The sequence below is a fragment of the Ahaetulla prasina genome, chromosome 2, assembly GCF_028640845.1.
Source record: "Ahaetulla prasina isolate Xishuangbanna chromosome 2, ASM2864084v1, whole genome shotgun sequence".
In the NCBI taxonomy this organism is placed as follows: Eukaryota; Metazoa; Chordata; class Lepidosauria; order Squamata; family Colubridae; genus Ahaetulla; species Ahaetulla prasina.
Window position 1 is genome coordinate 143,156,349 of NC_080540.1, and position 18,167 is coordinate 143,174,515.

The 18,167-nt window shown below is 40.6% G+C and overlaps 1 protein-coding gene across 4 annotated transcripts in view; it reads right to left on the bottom strand.

Annotated features, from left to right (window-relative positions):
- Window positions 1–18,167, bottom strand: part of MAP2K6 (mitogen-activated protein kinase kinase 6) — a 100,433-nt gene that overhangs the window by 21,292 nt on the left and 60,974 nt on the right. For all 4 annotated transcript variants that reach the window (XM_058173066.1, XM_058173067.1, XM_058173065.1 and 1 more), the window contains 6 exons: window positions 14,318–14,366; window positions 13,218–13,331; window positions 10,039–10,158; window positions 8,509–8,625; window positions 6,571–6,622; window positions 3,572–3,699 (listed from right to left, as the gene is read on the bottom strand). In XM_058173066.1, coding sequence (XP_058029049.1) covers window positions 3,572–3,699; window positions 6,571–6,622; window positions 8,509–8,625; window positions 10,039–10,158; window positions 13,218–13,331; window positions 14,318–14,366 — 580 coding nt within the window. The remainder of the gene's footprint in view (window positions 1–3,571; window positions 3,700–6,570; window positions 6,623–8,508; window positions 8,626–10,038; window positions 10,159–13,217; window positions 13,332–14,317; window positions 14,367–18,167) is intronic.

Sequence of the window (18,167 nt, forward strand, 5' to 3'; positions counted from 1 at the left end):
ACCCACCACTGATCCCTCCGATGGATTCCTTGCCAGGATTTCCTTGCCACTAACCAGGTTGGTCAGGACTCTTTTTGTTGTTAACTGAGGCTCCCTGCGGGAAACTCAGACACTGCTACAGCTTGTGAATGTCCTACAGATGTGTGACCTGGAGCTTTGTCGGTGAATGCCATGTATTCCTGCCTTTCTAAATAAAAAATGGTTTCTCCTCACGAGTAGGCTATTGAGTAGGGCTCGTGAAGGCTGGGTCAGGACAGAGTGCGGTAAAGCACTGTGGAGCGGTATATAAATCTAACTGCTATTGCTATCAGATACCAGGAAGAAATGGGTAAGACCTTGTGTTCCCCCAACTCATGATTTTTTACCAGTTAAGGTGACCGTGTGCTGCCAGAATGACCAGGTAAAATATTTTGTTAAGAAAACTTGAGGTAAAGATCATCACAAGCTAATAAAGATTCAGGAGATTGTTTGATAAAAAACGGATAGAAGGTCTTCCATTTTCCGCACAGATGCCTGCCTCTTCATTGGTTTATGGGAAGGTCATTAAGGGAAAGCAGAGGAAGTCTCCACTCTTAAGATATTCCAGGAGATAAAAGGAGTTCTGTATGATCAGTTCTTGAAATTCTTGTAGGAATTAGTTTCAGTTCAATAAATCTTGTTGACAAAGCTATGTGAGAATCTTGTTTTTGGTTTGAGAAGCTGGCGCCAATCTTAACAAAACCCATAGCACAACTCCCATCCTATACATTCTCCAGTTTGAGGGTATTTCCCCAAAAAATGCAACCAAAAATGCTGTTGTCTTCCTTATTGGGACAGCATGCAGGCTTTCCGAAGCCAATAATCACATCTTGTTAGTAGAAAAAAGCAGCAGCTTGCAAAGACTTCTCAAAGGGGAAGAAATCACAGATGGCAGCCAAAACAACAGTGTTAATATTCCAAAGCCCTGCAGGCTTGGTAAATTTCTCAGCAGAGCATCCTCCCTGACAGGTTTATGCATTTTGCTTAATTGTGATGGAAAAGATCCTTGCAGATTTGCCTGTAATCCTGGTAAGTTTATTATAGTATTAAGATGGCATGACCACCCATGCACGACCTATAGAAGGCAGTGACAAATTCATTTCTGCTCAATTCACAATTGGCTCAGTGTATGCAAGCTGAAAGAGTTCCAGCCAAAGGCACAAGAATCTATAGGCAAATGTAGGAAAGTGTATATATTTCTATAAAATATGAATTAGATGCTTATAAAGCACTATAGTTCTAGTAGTCACGTTTCAGAATGTGTTTAATATTATGGTACTGGGAGGGAAGTTCTTAAGAATGCAGAAAAAAATCAAGAAAAGGGAAACTAGAAGACTTACAAAATAATATTTAATTACTTTCATCTAAACTTCAGTTTAGTCAGATCAGACCGCTTCCCTGTTTCCTCAGACAAGTTAGTGGATTAGACTGCTTCCTGGTTCCCAAGGAATACGAGAATCTCCACGTTTGATCTTAAATTTTTTAAAAAAATCAACATTATTTGGATATACTTGTTCAACTTTGAACTATACTTAATGTCCGAGTCTCACGACACTCTCAGATAGATTTTTTTATTAAGATGTTCAAGGCAGTTTATTTCCAATTAAGTATGCATTGCAGATTGCACATATACTGCATCTCATTTTCATTTTATAGTATCAGGTTTCAACCATTTTTGGCTGACCTTAATTGCCAGAATAGAAGCTGTAATTACCAGTCCCCCGTCTGAACTGTTAATGTATGTACCTAACTCCAGACATTCCCTTCAGGAAGGCTGAGAAAGTGCTATACCACTGCCAAAAGGCACCCACTGCATGAGGCGTGTTAGATTCTGTCGCAGTACAATGTTTAGATGAGAGTAATTAAATATTGTTTTGCAAGTCTTCTAGTTTCCCTTTTCTTGATTTTTTCCCCCTACGTTCTTAAGAACTTCCTTCCCAGTATCTTAATATTAAACACATTCTGACACGAGACTAGAACTACAGTGCCGTATAAGTATCTAGGGCATATTGTAAATGTTAAACGCTCGTTGAGGTTTTAAAGGTAATGGAGCACTATGACATGATGGAGCACAGCGACTGCTCTCCCTGTGTTCAAGGGTCTCCAAAGGAAAGCTCAAGCGTTCCAATCCAGCTGTTTCACTGCCTCTGAAAAGGGAAGGTTGGGTGATATCTCAGCTTGTCTGCGCACAGTCAAAGTTCTCATTCTGGTTTGAATAATACATCAAATTATTCTTTCTGTTTAAAGTGAACATGTGTATGTGGCTCCTTATCTCCAGTGTTCTTACTGCAGCAGCTTCTATCTGGGTCTATCATCTAATCCTAGAGAGGTACTTAGAACTTTTACTTGAATGTGAAACCAATGAAGAGTCCTATGGCTAGATGCATGGCAGGAAAGCAGCACACCAGCCAGCCACAATAGTTTTAACATGTTTTGCAAACTCTATGCCTATGATGGTTCCAAATAATAACAAGTCCTCTTCTTAGTTTTGAAGACTGGGAATTGACAGGTCCAAGTAATCCCTTCCCACGTTTCCAATTTCAGTGCTAGTATGAAAATTAGTTAGGAGGGCATGGGACAGAAGATTTCTGGTGGTATCTTGGTTTTTAGCAGTACACATTTAGAAGTTCATTGTAGAAGAATTAGAGGTAATCATAACTACCGTAGTTGTAACGTATCTTAACATTACAAGCTGTAGAAAATCATATTCTGAAACAGGTCATTATGAACTTGGTCAACATCACCGGCTGGAAACGGTCATCAGGAAGTCACATTCTCTAAAGACATCTTGTGAGTCTCTATTTCAGACCCTCCCGTTGACAGAATGTGGTAGGTTCTGAGCTGAGACACAATCTTTTCAGTTCTGGCACCTTAGAGCAAAACAGCTACTCTAAAACTTTGCTTCATTTTACAAGATAAGCAGAAAGTCATTCTAACAAGTTTTCACCAAACCAAATCTTTAGACCTTTATTCTTCTATTGCTCTTCTGGTATCTCTGCTGTTTCAATGGTGTTTCCTGGTGTTCAGATGCAAAGCAACCTTGAATACATTAGAAATGTAGAATACATACATACATACATACATAAAAACTCCCTTTTTTACAACCCTGTAAATCTCTTAATTCAGGTTAGAGTCGGGAAAACTGAATACAGCTGAGTGTTTACAGGCCGGATGCCCTTCCCGATGCCACGTGGAGTTCACAACAGATACCTTTTCTTTGCACCCTGAAAAACATCTGCCACTACCAAGGATTGAATTCTAAGTGGGAGGCAAGCATCTTCACTAGGCCACCATGCAGCTCACACATTCATACACACACACACGGGTCACAAACAATTGGACATGACTTAGAGACTGAACAATACACAGATACCCAGAGAATGTGTGTATGTATATACTGTATATGTGTATTCACATACACATGCACGTGCGCGCATGCACACACACATATATATCTTAAATTTAATAAAACAAAGCAAGTATCTGTCACTATGTGCATAAAAAGTGATGTGACACAGTTTGCCCCGAAGGATTCACGATTCACTGCACTTACTGCCATATACGGTTTGCAGCCAGCATCCATTGTCTTAGCCACAGAATCAACGAGGTACCCACTAATTCCAAAGTCACACATTTTCACCTGTCCTTGTGTATTAATCAGTACATTGGAAGGCTTGACATCTGCAAAATAAATTACAGCGGAAAGTCATTGCTTGCAAGCACTCCTTTTTTTTTTTCTTTTTCTTGTTGCAGATTATGGTGAAAAGGGAAGCAAGCTAACATGGGTGGTCACCAGTAGAGGGCACCCAAAGCAATACACGCTTTATTTGATGGCCTAAAATAAAAGGATCTACACACAAAATGTACATGCACACGCGGACACCAATGTATTTTTCCACACTGTAGTCTAGCATTGATTCCAACCAGTAATTCTGTTATTAATTTACACTGAGGAAACAGCTAATAAAGAGTTCAAACAGAAGGGCAAGTGCTTTTAGTTGTGTGTTAATCAGGATGAAAAACCTAGAAACTGGCACTGAGAAGACGTACTTTCAAAATTTCTGCTCTCCACGAAGCAAAATGAAACACGGTTAATTGTTGATACTTATTTGACCAATCTATTTATACCTTGCCTTGCATTCAAGAGCTCAAGATGGCACGCATAACGCTCGCTTATACTTTTTTCCCCACAAGACCCCTGTGAAGCAGATTGGGCTGAGAGATCAGCCCAAAGTCAGCCAGGGAGTTTCAGTGGCTGAGGGAGGATAAGAACCTGGGTTTCCTCCCTCCCCTAAGCCAACTTCTTAAAATATTACAGCAGTTAACTTTAAAAGTGGCCCTCTAATATCCACTAGCAAATGTCATATGTCATACTAAGCTACAGTTCATGATAATGCAAGTAGTCCTCGCTTAGCAACCACGACTGGGGCCAGCAACTCAGTCACTGAGTGCTGCATCACTAAGCGTATCCCATGACGGGCTTATAAATTTACTCCCCCTTTGGTCATTAAGTGCCACAGTTACTAAGCAAAAAAACCTCGTGTGATTGCAATGTACTATTTTGTTTCCACCTCCTTCATCAACTCTGCTTGTCACGAACCAGTTGTGAAGCCTGCAAATGATATGATCGCATGATTACATGATTTCATGATGTTGCAAGGGTCATTAATGGGCCTGGAGACTCCATTCAGAGCCAACCAAGTGGCTTGTTTGATTCTGAAGTCAACTGTCGGGGTGGTGGTGGGGAATTTTAAATGCTGCCTGGAGTCACCGCGTGTGAGTTGGGAGGCTATGTAAATTTATTTAATAGATAAATAAAATGCAAGGATTGGTTGCAGTGCTATTTGTTTACAGTATTGTAACTTCGAGCTAAACAAGGCAATCGGTAAGTCAGGGCTACCAATAAAATTGTGATGGTGCACGACTGCAGGCTAATTCAGCTACTTTAGCTCGCTGATAGGAGTTCGATCCTGACTGGCTCAAGGTTGATTTCCATCCTTCCAAGGTCGGTAAAATGAGGACCTCCTCCTCATGCTTGAGGCCTCCTTCTCTGTGACACTGGTTTGCTTAACATGACATAAGCAATGATTTGAGATCATGGCAGTCACAAAGCTTAATCTATCTATTTTGGATTCACCATCTATTACAGCATTCAGACAGAAAAAATGGCAGGTGCAAGTAAGTTTGTTTCCTATAGTTTAAAGCAATAGATGAGAAATGTCCACCACAGCCTTATTGTGAAAACAGACAAACAGGACCTCTGATTAGCACTTAAGGCACAGGAGCATTTCACAGAGCTTTGAGGTCAAAACTGGCTCTTGATTTGATAACTATCCACTCATCAAGCTACTGCAATGAAAATCTCTCCATCCTAGATGTCTACAAAATGCAGCGAGGCAGGATTTTCAGTCACAATCCAGAGGACAGCATATAGCGTTTCAGTTGTGTTACTGATTGATCAAAGCACATGAACCAGTTTGTCCCCTAAGTCAGAAGAAATTTGGCCTGACAGTAGCTGCTCTCTATAGCTCAATCCCTGCTGCTGAAGAAAGTTCCCCTTATCCTTAGGCGATAAAGCACTGCAGACAAAGCAAGAAGGCCCTGAAGACGTGGTTTTGCCAGTGGGCCTGGGGAACCCAGAGAGGGATGGAGTCCATTAAATGGATGGTATAAGTGTTTTCACCAGGGTGGGGATTTTTATTTCTTTTATATTGTGTTTTTAATCTCCCGTAAGCTGCCTTGAGTCACTGTGAGAAGCACTAGCACTAGCACTTAGACTTATATACCGCTTCTCAGTGCTTTACAGCCCTCTCCTCTAAGCAGTTTACAGAGTCAGCATATTGCCCACAAGGATCTGGGTCCTCATTTTCTATTGGAAGGATAGAAGGCTGAGTCCACCTTGAGCCATTCAGAATCAAACTCCTGGGAGTGAGCAGTGAGTTAGCCTGCATTCTAACTACCGCACCACCACTGAGTAAGTGGCAATACATTTTTTAAAAAAATAAATAAATATAAAATATAAAATAAAATAAAATAATAAATAAAATAAAATAAACGAAAAACCCTTATTCTAAACGATGTAATACAAAGCGGTCGCCTTAGAATAAAAGCATGGCATTCCACTGTCTGTCCAAAGGCTTTAGGTGAAAAAAAAAATCTGGGAACAAAGGAATCTACTATTATGCAAAAGCACTACTGCCCAGTGCCCTAGGGCTGCAGTGACATCCCCATAGGGAAGCCCCGCCCCCGCCCCCAATCAAAATGTTTGGCTGGGGGTTTTCTTTATCCTTCATTTTGGACCCAGGGTACTTAAATGAACGATTTTGCTTCTTTAAAACAAACAAAAATCATGGTTTTTGAGAGCTGAATGCCAATGGCAAGATCCAAGAAGCATTGGAAGGCAAAGAATAAGAAAAACAGGGGGGAAGGGGGAGGCAGAGACAAATAGATCTGGGTTCTGGGTTAAATGACACAGATCAAAAAGCCCCGCCCCCTCTTTCACAGCTGAGAAATAAGTGAGAGAACTGAAGCACCAAGTTCGTGCTTACTTACCTCTGTGAATTACAGAGAGTTTACTATGTAGGTGTTCTAATGCTTTTACAATCTGAAACACACAAGAGAGAGAATGAGCTGCAGCTGCTGAAGCAGAAATAGTTATTTTCAGGGCACAAGTTCACACATCCCCCCACTTTCAACACTTAACCTCAGGTAGAGACAGTCTGGGGTTGGGCATCTTGGTAATTAACCAGTAGAAGAATGCTGAGCCTGCAGTCTAACACCAACATAATAAAACATGATTCATGCCGAACACCCTTAGCAGCGTGGCCAAGCTAAAGGTTGATATAATGAGTCCTTCTTCCAAGGGTCAGACTCTATCCATCCTTTCTGCAAATTTATGGGGAAATTTTTTTTGATTAGAATTCCAGCCGTCTCTCAAAGAATCAAATATTTTTACAGCAAGGATCCGTCTGATTATTTTTCCTCTGCAGAACAGGAAGAGTTGGGGGATGAAAAGTGTGCTGGTTACCAAACAGGATAAGTTAAAAATCCCATCTCATGTGCAAGATTGCAATAAAATAATATTGTCAGTTACCTTGCTGTACAGGTAGTCCTCGACTTAGAACAGTTTGCTTAGTGACCGTTCGAAGTTACAACAGCACTGAAAAAAAAGTGATTTATGACCGTTTTCCACACTTACGACCAATGCAGCATCCCCATGGTCACCTGATCAAAATTCAGCCACTTGGCAACTGATATCTCATATTTATGATGGTCGCAGTGTCCCGGAATCATGTGACCAGATTTTGCGACCTTCTGACAAGCAAAGTCCATGGGGAAACCAGATTCACTTAACAACTGCTAATTTAACAGTCGCACTGACCCACTTAACAAATGTGGCAGGAAAAGTTGTAAAATGGGGCAAAACGCACTTAACAAATTTCTCACTTAGCAACATAAACTTTGGGCTCAATTATGGTCGTAAGTTAAGGACTACCTGTATAAACACAAAAAATATCAAAAGATCAAACAGATTTTTTTGTTGTACCTAAGTTGGTCCTGACCTCCTCCTTTCATGAGAATGGTTACTTCCCCATTAACAAAAATACTGCCACCACTTCCATCAATGTATTCCAGGAAAGATAGCTATAGAATAATTCTGTGCATCTGCTTTTACTACAGTCCATTTTCAAATCTGTTTTGTTTTTTTTAATTGAGTCAGACTGTCTGCGAACTGATTCAAAGCAGAACCTTTCTCCTGCCTCAAGGGTTTAAGAATCTGCAGACTGCAGTTTGCAGGCAGGCAGACTAGTAAAACCAAATAATTATGTTTTCCTCCATGCTCCTAAGAGGTATGAAGAAAGAGAGGGAGGAAATCTAGCTCTATGATTGACAGCTCTGGCTTCCAACCTACAGCTTTTTTTTTTTTTTTCACTTTCAGCCCCAGTGTTGTGGAAAAGGTGTAACAACCTCAACTGGAGTCAGCTAAGCAAAACATAAATACAATCCTTTTTTTAGACTTCGTTTGTTTGGGGTTTTTACTTTTAGAAAACAAAATAGAAATACCTTAATATTTCATAGAACTCTGCCCCAAAATATACAAATAATGTTTTTAAATCTCAGAATATCAAGGTATTTATTAACGCAGAAAACCTTGTATCATTTATCTAACCCTTGGCAGGCAATTTTCTGTACAAAGACTCTGCCTTGGATTTGAACTAAAGCGGTTCATGCCTGAAGCAGGCAAAGCAAGGCCCAAATCAAATTTTATCTTCAATATCTGATCTACTAATTAAAAGAAACAATCCCTTAAAAAGCATTGTAGACGTTATCCCCATTTAATAACAACAGCAACTGGGACTGCCAGAACTGCTGTTGCTAAGCAGTGTGGTCACACTGGTTTTTTGTTTGTTTTTTCCCTGACTTACAACCGCAGCGATGTTAAATCATTTTTGGAAGAGAATTACAATTTTTAAAAAGTAGAGCACTTACAGAGACAGCTATTTTCCCTAGGATATCCTCAGGAATCGTTAAGCCCCTGTCAATCACTTGCTTGTAGAATTTGTCCAGTGAGGTATCCATCAATTCCATACAAATCCACACATCGCCCTAGAAAAATGGGAGTTGGCGAAAGGGAGAACACACAAGTGATTTTGAGCTTTGACCAGTTTCTATCACCAAAACATATCCTTACCAAAACACATATGCATTGCCTCCAAAAATTTATTGTCGACTTATGTTCAATTTTTAATAAGGCCTCCTACTACACACAATAGTCTTTAGAGTGACCTTTGGGGAGCTGGAATGTGTTAAAGGTTCCTTTCCTGTTGTGTGGAATGTGAATTGTTTAGATTGACTGATGGAAGCAATGAGCAATAGAAGTGTGGGGAAGAGGCACCAGAAATTAGATAATAGTACAAAGAAAAAATAAATCATTTACAAGCTGCTTGTCAGATTAAAAACTCTGCTTGATCAATAAAATTTAACCAGCGAGAGGTCTACCTTTTAAACCACTGCTTAATTTGATTGTTTCTGAAAAGGATGAAAGGATACAAAAAGTAAGTTCTGCTGGCCGTTTTTGTTATTGTTGTTAGGATTTGGCTATTTTAAAAGTCTAGCACAGTGGTTCCCAACCCTTTTTTTTTTTTGGCCATGCCCCACCTAAGCATCTCTAAAATCCTGATGCCCTCCACCCCCGTGACATATCATTCTTACTTTACTCAAAAAGTGAACTCTACTCACGCAGAGGAAGCTTAAAAGGCCATTAACTTGGTTTAAACAAGATTCAAATTGCCCCCATTAAAAATCAAATTGCCCCCTTGTGGGCCCCACGTTGGGAACCACTACCATCATAGTCTGGTACACTAAGACAGCCATAGTTAATGCGGCCCAACAAACTGCAGATCTTGCAGATCTGCCAACAGTATAACGCTTCTTTAGTGAGATGATTTGGGATTACACATCCTTCCAATACCTCTTCTGCTTTTTTTCATCGTTGGATGAAAACACATACTATTCTCCACTGTGCTTTTCATCTTCTAGGTCAAATGAAATTTTGTTGTACAGAACCTTCTGTCTGTGCCTGGTTTGGTTTTGTTTTTTTGTATATATTGAAGATATTTTGTATCAACTGAATTGTCTCCTGGGGTCTTACTGTAACAACTGGTTGTGTGCTGTTTGCAAATGATTTAAAGAAGAGCTTTGGGCTTTATTTGACCACAGCAAGCTCTCTGCCAGTTATTAAAGCAGCCTATCTTTTTTCACAAGGTACAAGCCCCCTTCTGAATAATCTTTAGCAATTATAGACCGAAGTATTTTTGTTTGTTGTAAGGCATATTAAATAATAGGATGGGATGGAGTTTGAGTAACTGAAAGTATTTCAGATCCAATCAGTTGTCAAATGAAGGACAAAACTAGGAATAGCCCAACAGATTGCCCATTCCCAGGCTAAATGGCCACCCAGTTAATCTAGTGTAATTTTCTATGTCCTAGATAAAAGCATGAGAAGGTCGTAAGTCCTACCTCTCGAAATAGCGCACCGTAGAACGTGACAGTGAAATGACAGTCTACGGTTCTCATAGAAATGTCCAAGTCCATCAATAGCCTCTTCTGTTCCTGGCTATTCACTGTTGCTCGGATTCGCTGGAAAACAGAGCCAATTTACATGTTCACTCTTCCTATTCTTAACCATGGATGCTTTATCAGAAAACAACCTGGCTGTCAAAATGAGGACATTCCCTCAAAGAGATCTTACCAGATGCCAAAAACCTTATTTTTCCTGATCTTACTGGATGAACAGAATCAACCAAAGAGAGAGTTTCAGACATGTCCAGGCCATTAGCCCTGTAGGTGCTTAAAGAAAATAACTACCTTTTGAATCACACCGCAAAATTAAGGGGCAGCCAATGCTGTTTTCACAGCGGTAGCATTACTTTGGTAGACCTAGCAGGTTGGCTCATTTTATCAAGCAAATTTAACCAGTGATTTTTCTAGTGGCTCATCTCTTTAACTGCAGGACAAGGAGAAATAAATACCTGCTGGCCCACCCTCAGAAGCAGGAAGCCTTCAAATTAGGTTAGTTTAAAGATGGCAGCAACAAAAATTCGAGCCAGCCAACATTGTGGCTCTTTATTCCCCCCTGAATCCCAGCATCCTTTGACAAAACCCAGTGCTTTTATGGCCTTAAATAAGAAGGCTGCAGTCCTCGGCACACTTACCCGGTGGTGGTGGTGGTGATTAACTTCTTTGAAATCCAATATAACTTATTACTGAGTGCATAAACATAAGCTTAGGCTACAAGTGCCCCATAACAGACACTCCAAAATGAAGCTTTTTTAAAAGCCTCTTTGTGAAATAGGGATGCTAACACTTACCTACAGGCGTAATTTATGTCTGGGGGAGAACTGTGAGATCCTCGGATGTGAGGTGCTATAGAAGGGCAAAGGATGATCGTTATTACAGAAGTGTTTTTCTGTCTTTTTTCCCCTTTCTGTTTATTTATTTTTGCTTTCTTGGGACTTCTATCCTTAACAAAGCAACAATGGCAGAGCACTGGGTGAAAAGGGACCACTGCCCCCAATCAAATACAGCTCTTTGCTTGCATGGCAGTTTTGATGCACTCTGCCAGGATTCTGCCATTTGTTTTCATGGGAAAGGTGTGCGTGTGTGTGTGTGTGTGTGTGTGTGTGTGTATGTGTGTGAGTGAGTGAGTGTGTAGGATTATAGCTGCTGAATTCTTGCTATCCACGGTTCGATTGAGCGGGCTCTCATACTTCTTCAGCATCTGTGCTCACTAAGGATAAACTAGTTGAACTCAGTATCTTCCATTAAGCATTGGTTATCTCAACAAGCTAAACAATGATTTGACTCTATTGCTGGATATTACCAAAATATTAAGGGATTACACTATGGTTTAGCAGTAACTTGGATTCAGTAATGTATTTGTATCAGGCTAGTACTTGTCAAAACAGCTGGCATCTGTGACGAATATAACCGATAGGCAGTTTGGCACGCCATAGAAAATTTATATTTCATGTTATTGTAATTGCTTAAAAACAAGGTCTAGTCTGTTCCCCAAAGGCATACCTTACCATTCTCACAGCTTTTAGAAAGGAAGTTATAGTCATAATCAATTATATTTTGTATGCTAATCAGTTTCAATAGAATCTGCCATCAATATATGCAGGAAATTATTTGTCAAGTGTTTTAATTAAATGGAAAGGGGACACAATGTTTCTTTCTCTTTCTGTTTTAAATTTTGGTATTTAAAACATTGTTTATCTTTATTCAGATGACAATCAATCCCAAAATGTTAATTTGGATCATCCATTGATGACTTTATTAACAAAGGAAACAGTTACAAAAATTCATATATTTTATGAGCTTTTATGAAATGTAGTTTGCTAGTAATTGATATAAACATAATCATCATTACTGCATGGAATGAAATTACCTAATGATATGACCTGTATGGGTGATTACCTACCATGAATTTATATCAAAGCAAAAAACACATCAATGTTCAATGACTATAATGATATTCAATGGTTATAATATCCCATAGTAAATGAGCATTATTGAGCGTGAGGCTTTAAATACATAACTCTAAATATATGATTGTAAAGGCATATTACAAAGATGTGAACTAACTAGAAGTTCTAAACCAATCAAAAATTTTTTTTTGTGCAAATAACATCCTTTCACACTCCACACAGCCTGGGTGTGTGTGTGTGTGTTTGTGTGTGTGTGTTTGTGTGCGTGCCTGAACTTTAAACCAAGGTCTGAAGTTAATTTAGGATCTTAAAATATCCCAACTGTGGTTAATCTGAGGCCTTCACAATAAAACCAGATATTAGAAAGAAAGACCAAAACCCACATTAAAAAACTTACAGTTAGTCCTTGCTTAACAACTCTAATTGGGGATGGAATTTCCATAGTTAACTAAAGTGACTGTTAGATCAAATAACACATAACCGCACCACTCAGCAATCATAATTCTAGTAGTCCCTGTGACTACATGTGATGTCATGTGTTTAATGACCACATTGCTTAGCAATAGAAATTCCAGTCTCCCATTTACCATTGTTAAGCGAGGACTACCTGTATATGCACACATGCACACACACACATAAAATTCCCTCACATTTTTATAAAGAATATTTGCATGAAGAAATTCCACATATTCTAAGCAAAATAATAATAATAATAACAACAACAACAACTATTGTTGTTGTTGTTATTATTATTATTATTATTAATTATTATTACAGAACTCTTTTGAGTCATGGTAACAAAAAATAGTTTCCAAAATAAGCAGCCAAATGCTTAGAAAAAAGCAAACACAATAATAGTTATATGTCAATTGTTAAAGAAAAGAACCACAAATAACTTCTAAAAAGCCCATTCCCGAGTGACAATTGATCACAAAAGGAAGAAAAAATATAAAGGAACATTTGATTTTTAAATATGGAAGCAGGACTTATGGAACATAATGTAGATACTGGATCAAATTTTATGAATGACTGCATGTCTACACAACTTACGATTCAGCAATATACAAATGAGCCATTTGGGGCTTTCTGAATGAAATTTGACCATTACACTTCGGCCTGATCTCATCCACCTTGCTGTTTCAAAATCCTGAAGAACAGCGGGGGTGAATTTGGACGGTTAATGCACACCAGGAGAGAATCTTACTCTACCTTCACTGCCATTATTTGCCCGCTGGGCATATGTCGCATCATCTCTACCACCCCATATGCACCACGTCCTAATTCCGATATTGGCTCCAGGTCATCGGCTTTAACTTCAAAGTTCTGTGAAGAAATAAAATCAAGAAAACGAAACAGAAGTTAAAAGGCAGATCTTCATTCCAATTCAGCCAAAGCAGGTGAGCTGTTTAACTCTCCATTTTCTTGGACATTGTTTCCCAAAAGGGAAATAATTAAAACACTTGATTTTCACACATTAAATAATTTTGCTTTTGCGTGCCTGATCTTTTGCAAAGTTTTTTCCCCCTCCTTTCACTAGATTAGACAAGTGGTTTGCACAAGAGATATTCTCTCTTTGGAACCCAAAATAATAATAGTTCATTTTTATCCCTCTTCCATTCTCCAGATCACTTCAGATGTAATTCAGCACCAGATTTTACCACAGGTGAGAGACTGCAGGTGGAGGGTGCATGTGGACAAGCACTCTGGATTATGGGCAATAGATTATGTGTGGATGCTGCGGGGAGTGGGGGGAGGTATCATAGCCAAGGTCCAGGCAGGCACTGCGGAGTACAGGTGGGTGAAAAAGCAGCAGGAACAGAAACAACTTTTGATTTCCCAATGGCTTTCCCCTTGATTTATCATTTGATCATGGCTTGCTGTAATGTTATAATTGCAAGGTGGGCATTGACCATCAGGTTGCTGTGGTGACACTGGCAAAGCCAGAGCTCTGAGGACCATTTTTAAGTCCCCCATAATCATCACTATTGTAACTATGAATGGTTGCTGAATGAGTGTCTACCAATATTGATGCCCTTAAAGGAAAGTTAATTCAATGCCTGTAAAAGCATCCCACATTATTTTAAAATGTTAAAGTTTTTTTAATGCTGGATTGAACAGATAAAGGATACAAGAAATAAAAATGTAAATAACAAGACTGAGAAATAAAATTTCATACAGAGAGAAAGAGAGAGAGAGACATTTATAGGACTATTGTATTCATCCCTATTCACTTCTTCATTAATTCCCATCTCAGTCCTCCTAACAAGCACACAAGCAAACCTGCCCACCATAATTTATCTTGACCATACCTTGTCTCCAATATTAATGCAAGCTTTGGAATCCAAATCTCTAGGTGGCCTGTGAAATTAAGAAAAGTAAAATCAGAAAATAATCTGATTTGTGCTTAAATTCACACCTATGAATACCTGTATAGAAAAATACATTAATCTACTCAGAGAAAAAATGCTGATTTGGATTGATTTTTTAAAAAAATATTAAGAGAGTTTGGAAATGAATACATTTTTAAACTGTATACTTGGAAAATACTGCTCTTTAAAGAAACTATTACTTGTGTATGTGAATTTCCTATCAAGTAATTTTTAAAATATGAATCTAAGTTTAGGGGTTGTCAGTAATTAGTTATCACAAGGAATTTTATCTCTATTCCAAGTTTTATATTTTTAATTAATAGATGTATAATGATCACTAAAACACTGAAGATTTTTTAATGTTAAGAACTTTTTTTAAAAAAGCAGCAGCAGTAACTATAAAAAGGCAGCAAATGTTTTATTCAAATAACTCCCAAAGTATAGTTTACAAACAGCTATACCGTATTTTTCGGTGTATAAGACGCCCTTTCTCTCCCCCGCAAACGTGGGTCTGTGTATCTTATACAGCTATTATTGCCGAAGCCCCACCCACCTGGTGGACCCCAACCCTTCCGTCTCTGCCTCCCATCAGTTTGCCTCCTTGCAGCAAACAGCAAACAGCCTGGTCAGCTTCAGCACAGCCTGATTTAGCATGAGCAGCTGATTGGCGGTTGGATTTGCCTCCCAGAATACCACCTATCAGTTCTTCCAGGCTGCGGGGATCGTCACCATCCATTGCCGCCGTTGCCACTGCCACCTAGCATCACCTCTGCGCATCCCATTTTCGGTCTCTATCACCTAGCAACACCTCTGAGCATCCCATTTTCAGCTTCCACATCTCCCGATTTGGCCTGTTCCAGGAAGTGGGGATTGCTGCCCTGCTGCCTATCCCCGCTGCCTGGAACGAGCCAAAAATGGGATGTGCGGATGCTGAAAATGGGGCGCACGGAGGCAGCAATAGGAGACAGCAGCGATGGGTGCGCAGGGTCCTGAGAAAATCTATATGTCAAATTAACGAAATGTGAGTTCCACAAGACACGGTTGGACTACCTGGGTTACCGAGTGTCCCAGCAGAGGCTAGAGATCGACCTGGCCAAGGTGCAGGCGGTACTGGACTGGCAGGCCCCAAAACCAATTACAAAGCTTCCTAGGCTTTGCAAACTTCTACCGCCAGTTCATCCCATCATGCGCCAAGGTGGCCCTCATGCTGACAGACCTTCTGAAAATCAAACACCTTGTTGGGAGGCCTTGACCAGGTCAGTGGACCATGGCATGCCAACAAGCCTTTGGAAACCTGAAGGCGTTATTTGCTAGGAGCCAATGCTGCAACACTCAGATCCCGCAAAACCTTTCATGATTTAGGCCGATGCTAGTGAGATGGCTGGAAGGCTGTTCTCTTACAAGCCAATGTGGGGGGGACATGCAACTATGCACCTACACCCTTGCAAACTGAATGAGACTGAATGGCGATCGTCTATATGGGAGAAAGAGGCCTTCGTAGTCCGGTGGGCCCTGATGACATGGAGACATCTACTGGAGGGGTGTGTGGTCCCATTCAAGATGTGGATTGATCATAAAAACCTCAAGGCCCTCCAAACACTATACAAATTGTTGCCCAAACAAGTCTGGTGGGTGCTGTATTTTAGGCGATTCAATTTCACATTGAAGTATATCCCAGGAGGCAGGAATTTCCTGGCTAATTCATTATCCAGAAAGCCACAGTATAATGGCAGCAGGGAGGACTTGGTACACACCATGGTGCCTAGGCTGCAACACATGGTTCACTTGGCTGCTCAGACCCGGGGACAATCCCGACGTAGGGAGGGGGTGAATGATATAACCTGGCCCATACAAACAGTTCTGCTCGCTGACCCCTGGTTCAAACAAACAGGCTACTCACACAGCGAAAAGGCCTGGCTTAGAAAGGATCCAAAATACTCATTTCTGACACCCAACGCATGCCTGTACTACAACAGTGCCACAATGCCCAGTCTGCTGGACACTTTGGGTTCCTGAAAACTTCACTTGACAAATCGGCAGTTTTGGTGGTCTCGGATGAAACAGGACTTGGAGGACTACGTTCAGAGCTGCACCATCTGTGCCACCATGAAGAAGCAGCCAGGGAAGTCTCTGGTCTTCTACAGCCTGTGGCGAACCCCACCCAACCCTGGGAGGAACTGGCCATGGACTTCATTGTGGAACTTCCAGAAAGCCATGGCAACACCGTGATCTGGACAGTAATCAGCCTTTTTTTAAAAAAAAACCATTTTATTAACTATACAATTTAAAAACGTTACACATGGTGCGACTTGTCTGGTACATACTTTTCTAACATTGTTTCTTTCCTGTAGATTACAATATAATGTCATATATATGCCATATATAGTTTTTGTACATTCAATCACACTCCAGTTACATACATATTCCTTCATATCTATTCAAATCCTGTTTACTCCTATCTAATATTTCTTATATTATTATTTTTTCTCCCCTTTTCTTCACTTTGTTTCTAATTCTCTATCCCTATATTCCTCCTTTTCTCTAGCCATTTATATAATGTATTCCAGGTTACATAGAATTCCGATTCATCTTTATCTTTGAGCTCCATTGTTAACCTGTCCATTTCTGCACAGGTCAATAGTTTATTGATTATTTCTGCCTCCTGTAATCGACCTTTTTTTGAAGCAAGCCCATTTTGTGGCCTGTCCCAACCTCCCGTCAGCCTGAAAAGTAGTGAAACTGTTCATCACCTGCACGGTGTACCAAGAGGAGGGTCTCCAATTGAAGTGTGTGTGTGTGTGTGTGTGTGTGTGTGTGTGTGTGTGTTACAATTTACTGCTAAGTTTTGGTGAGAATTCTTGAAAATGCTGGGGTCCTCCCAAGGCCTCAGTTCCACTTTTCACCCGGCCACCAATGGAGCAGCTGAGAGAACCAACGTGATGGTAGAACAGTACCTCCGTCTGTTGGTACCATACAACAAAGTTGTTACTTTATGCAGTACCAACAGACTGACTGGGCCGAGTTACTATCATTCACCAAAGTGGCCTATAACAACACGGTGCATACCAGCACAAGGTTCACCCCTTTCGGATAGTGAATGGGAATGAGTTTGTTCCAATACCAGAGTGCCCACAGGAGGTACCCACTGAAGTGAGCCTGAACGAGTGGCTTGCAAGCATGCAATGGCCTTACGGACAGCAACAGTAGCCTACAAAGTGCAAGCGGATAAAAAGCTTAGCCCGCAGGCCCCTTTTCACATTGGGGAGCAAGTGTATCTCTCCACAAAGTACCTCAAGCTCAAGGTACCTTGCCGAAAACTAGTCCCAAAGCCATTCCCCATCATAAAGGTCATGAATCCAGTCATGGTGGAACTCAAAATTCCCTCAACTATTAGGTAAAACCCACCCAGTATTCCATAGCAGCCTCTTATGCCCAATAAAAACAACCACCATATGGGGGGGGTGGCAATCCAGGTGCCCCGGCTAATACAGATGGGAGGGGATCTTCACTACGAGGTGGAACAGATCTTGGACTCACCCAGACACAGGGGCCTACTATAGTATTTGGTGCAGTAGAAGGGACACTCCCTGTCAGAAGCCTCATGGGTGAGAAATGAGGATGTAAGAGCATCCCAGTTGATGAAATGGTTTCACTGACGAAATCCAGGCAAACCAGTCGAAGTGGGGGATGATACCCAGGAGAGGTCTCATGGTGTCCTTTGCCTTCAACGTGTTGTCCCCGTGGTAGGGGGGTCGCATGTCAGTCCCTGGATCGCTGGCCGCACCAGGAC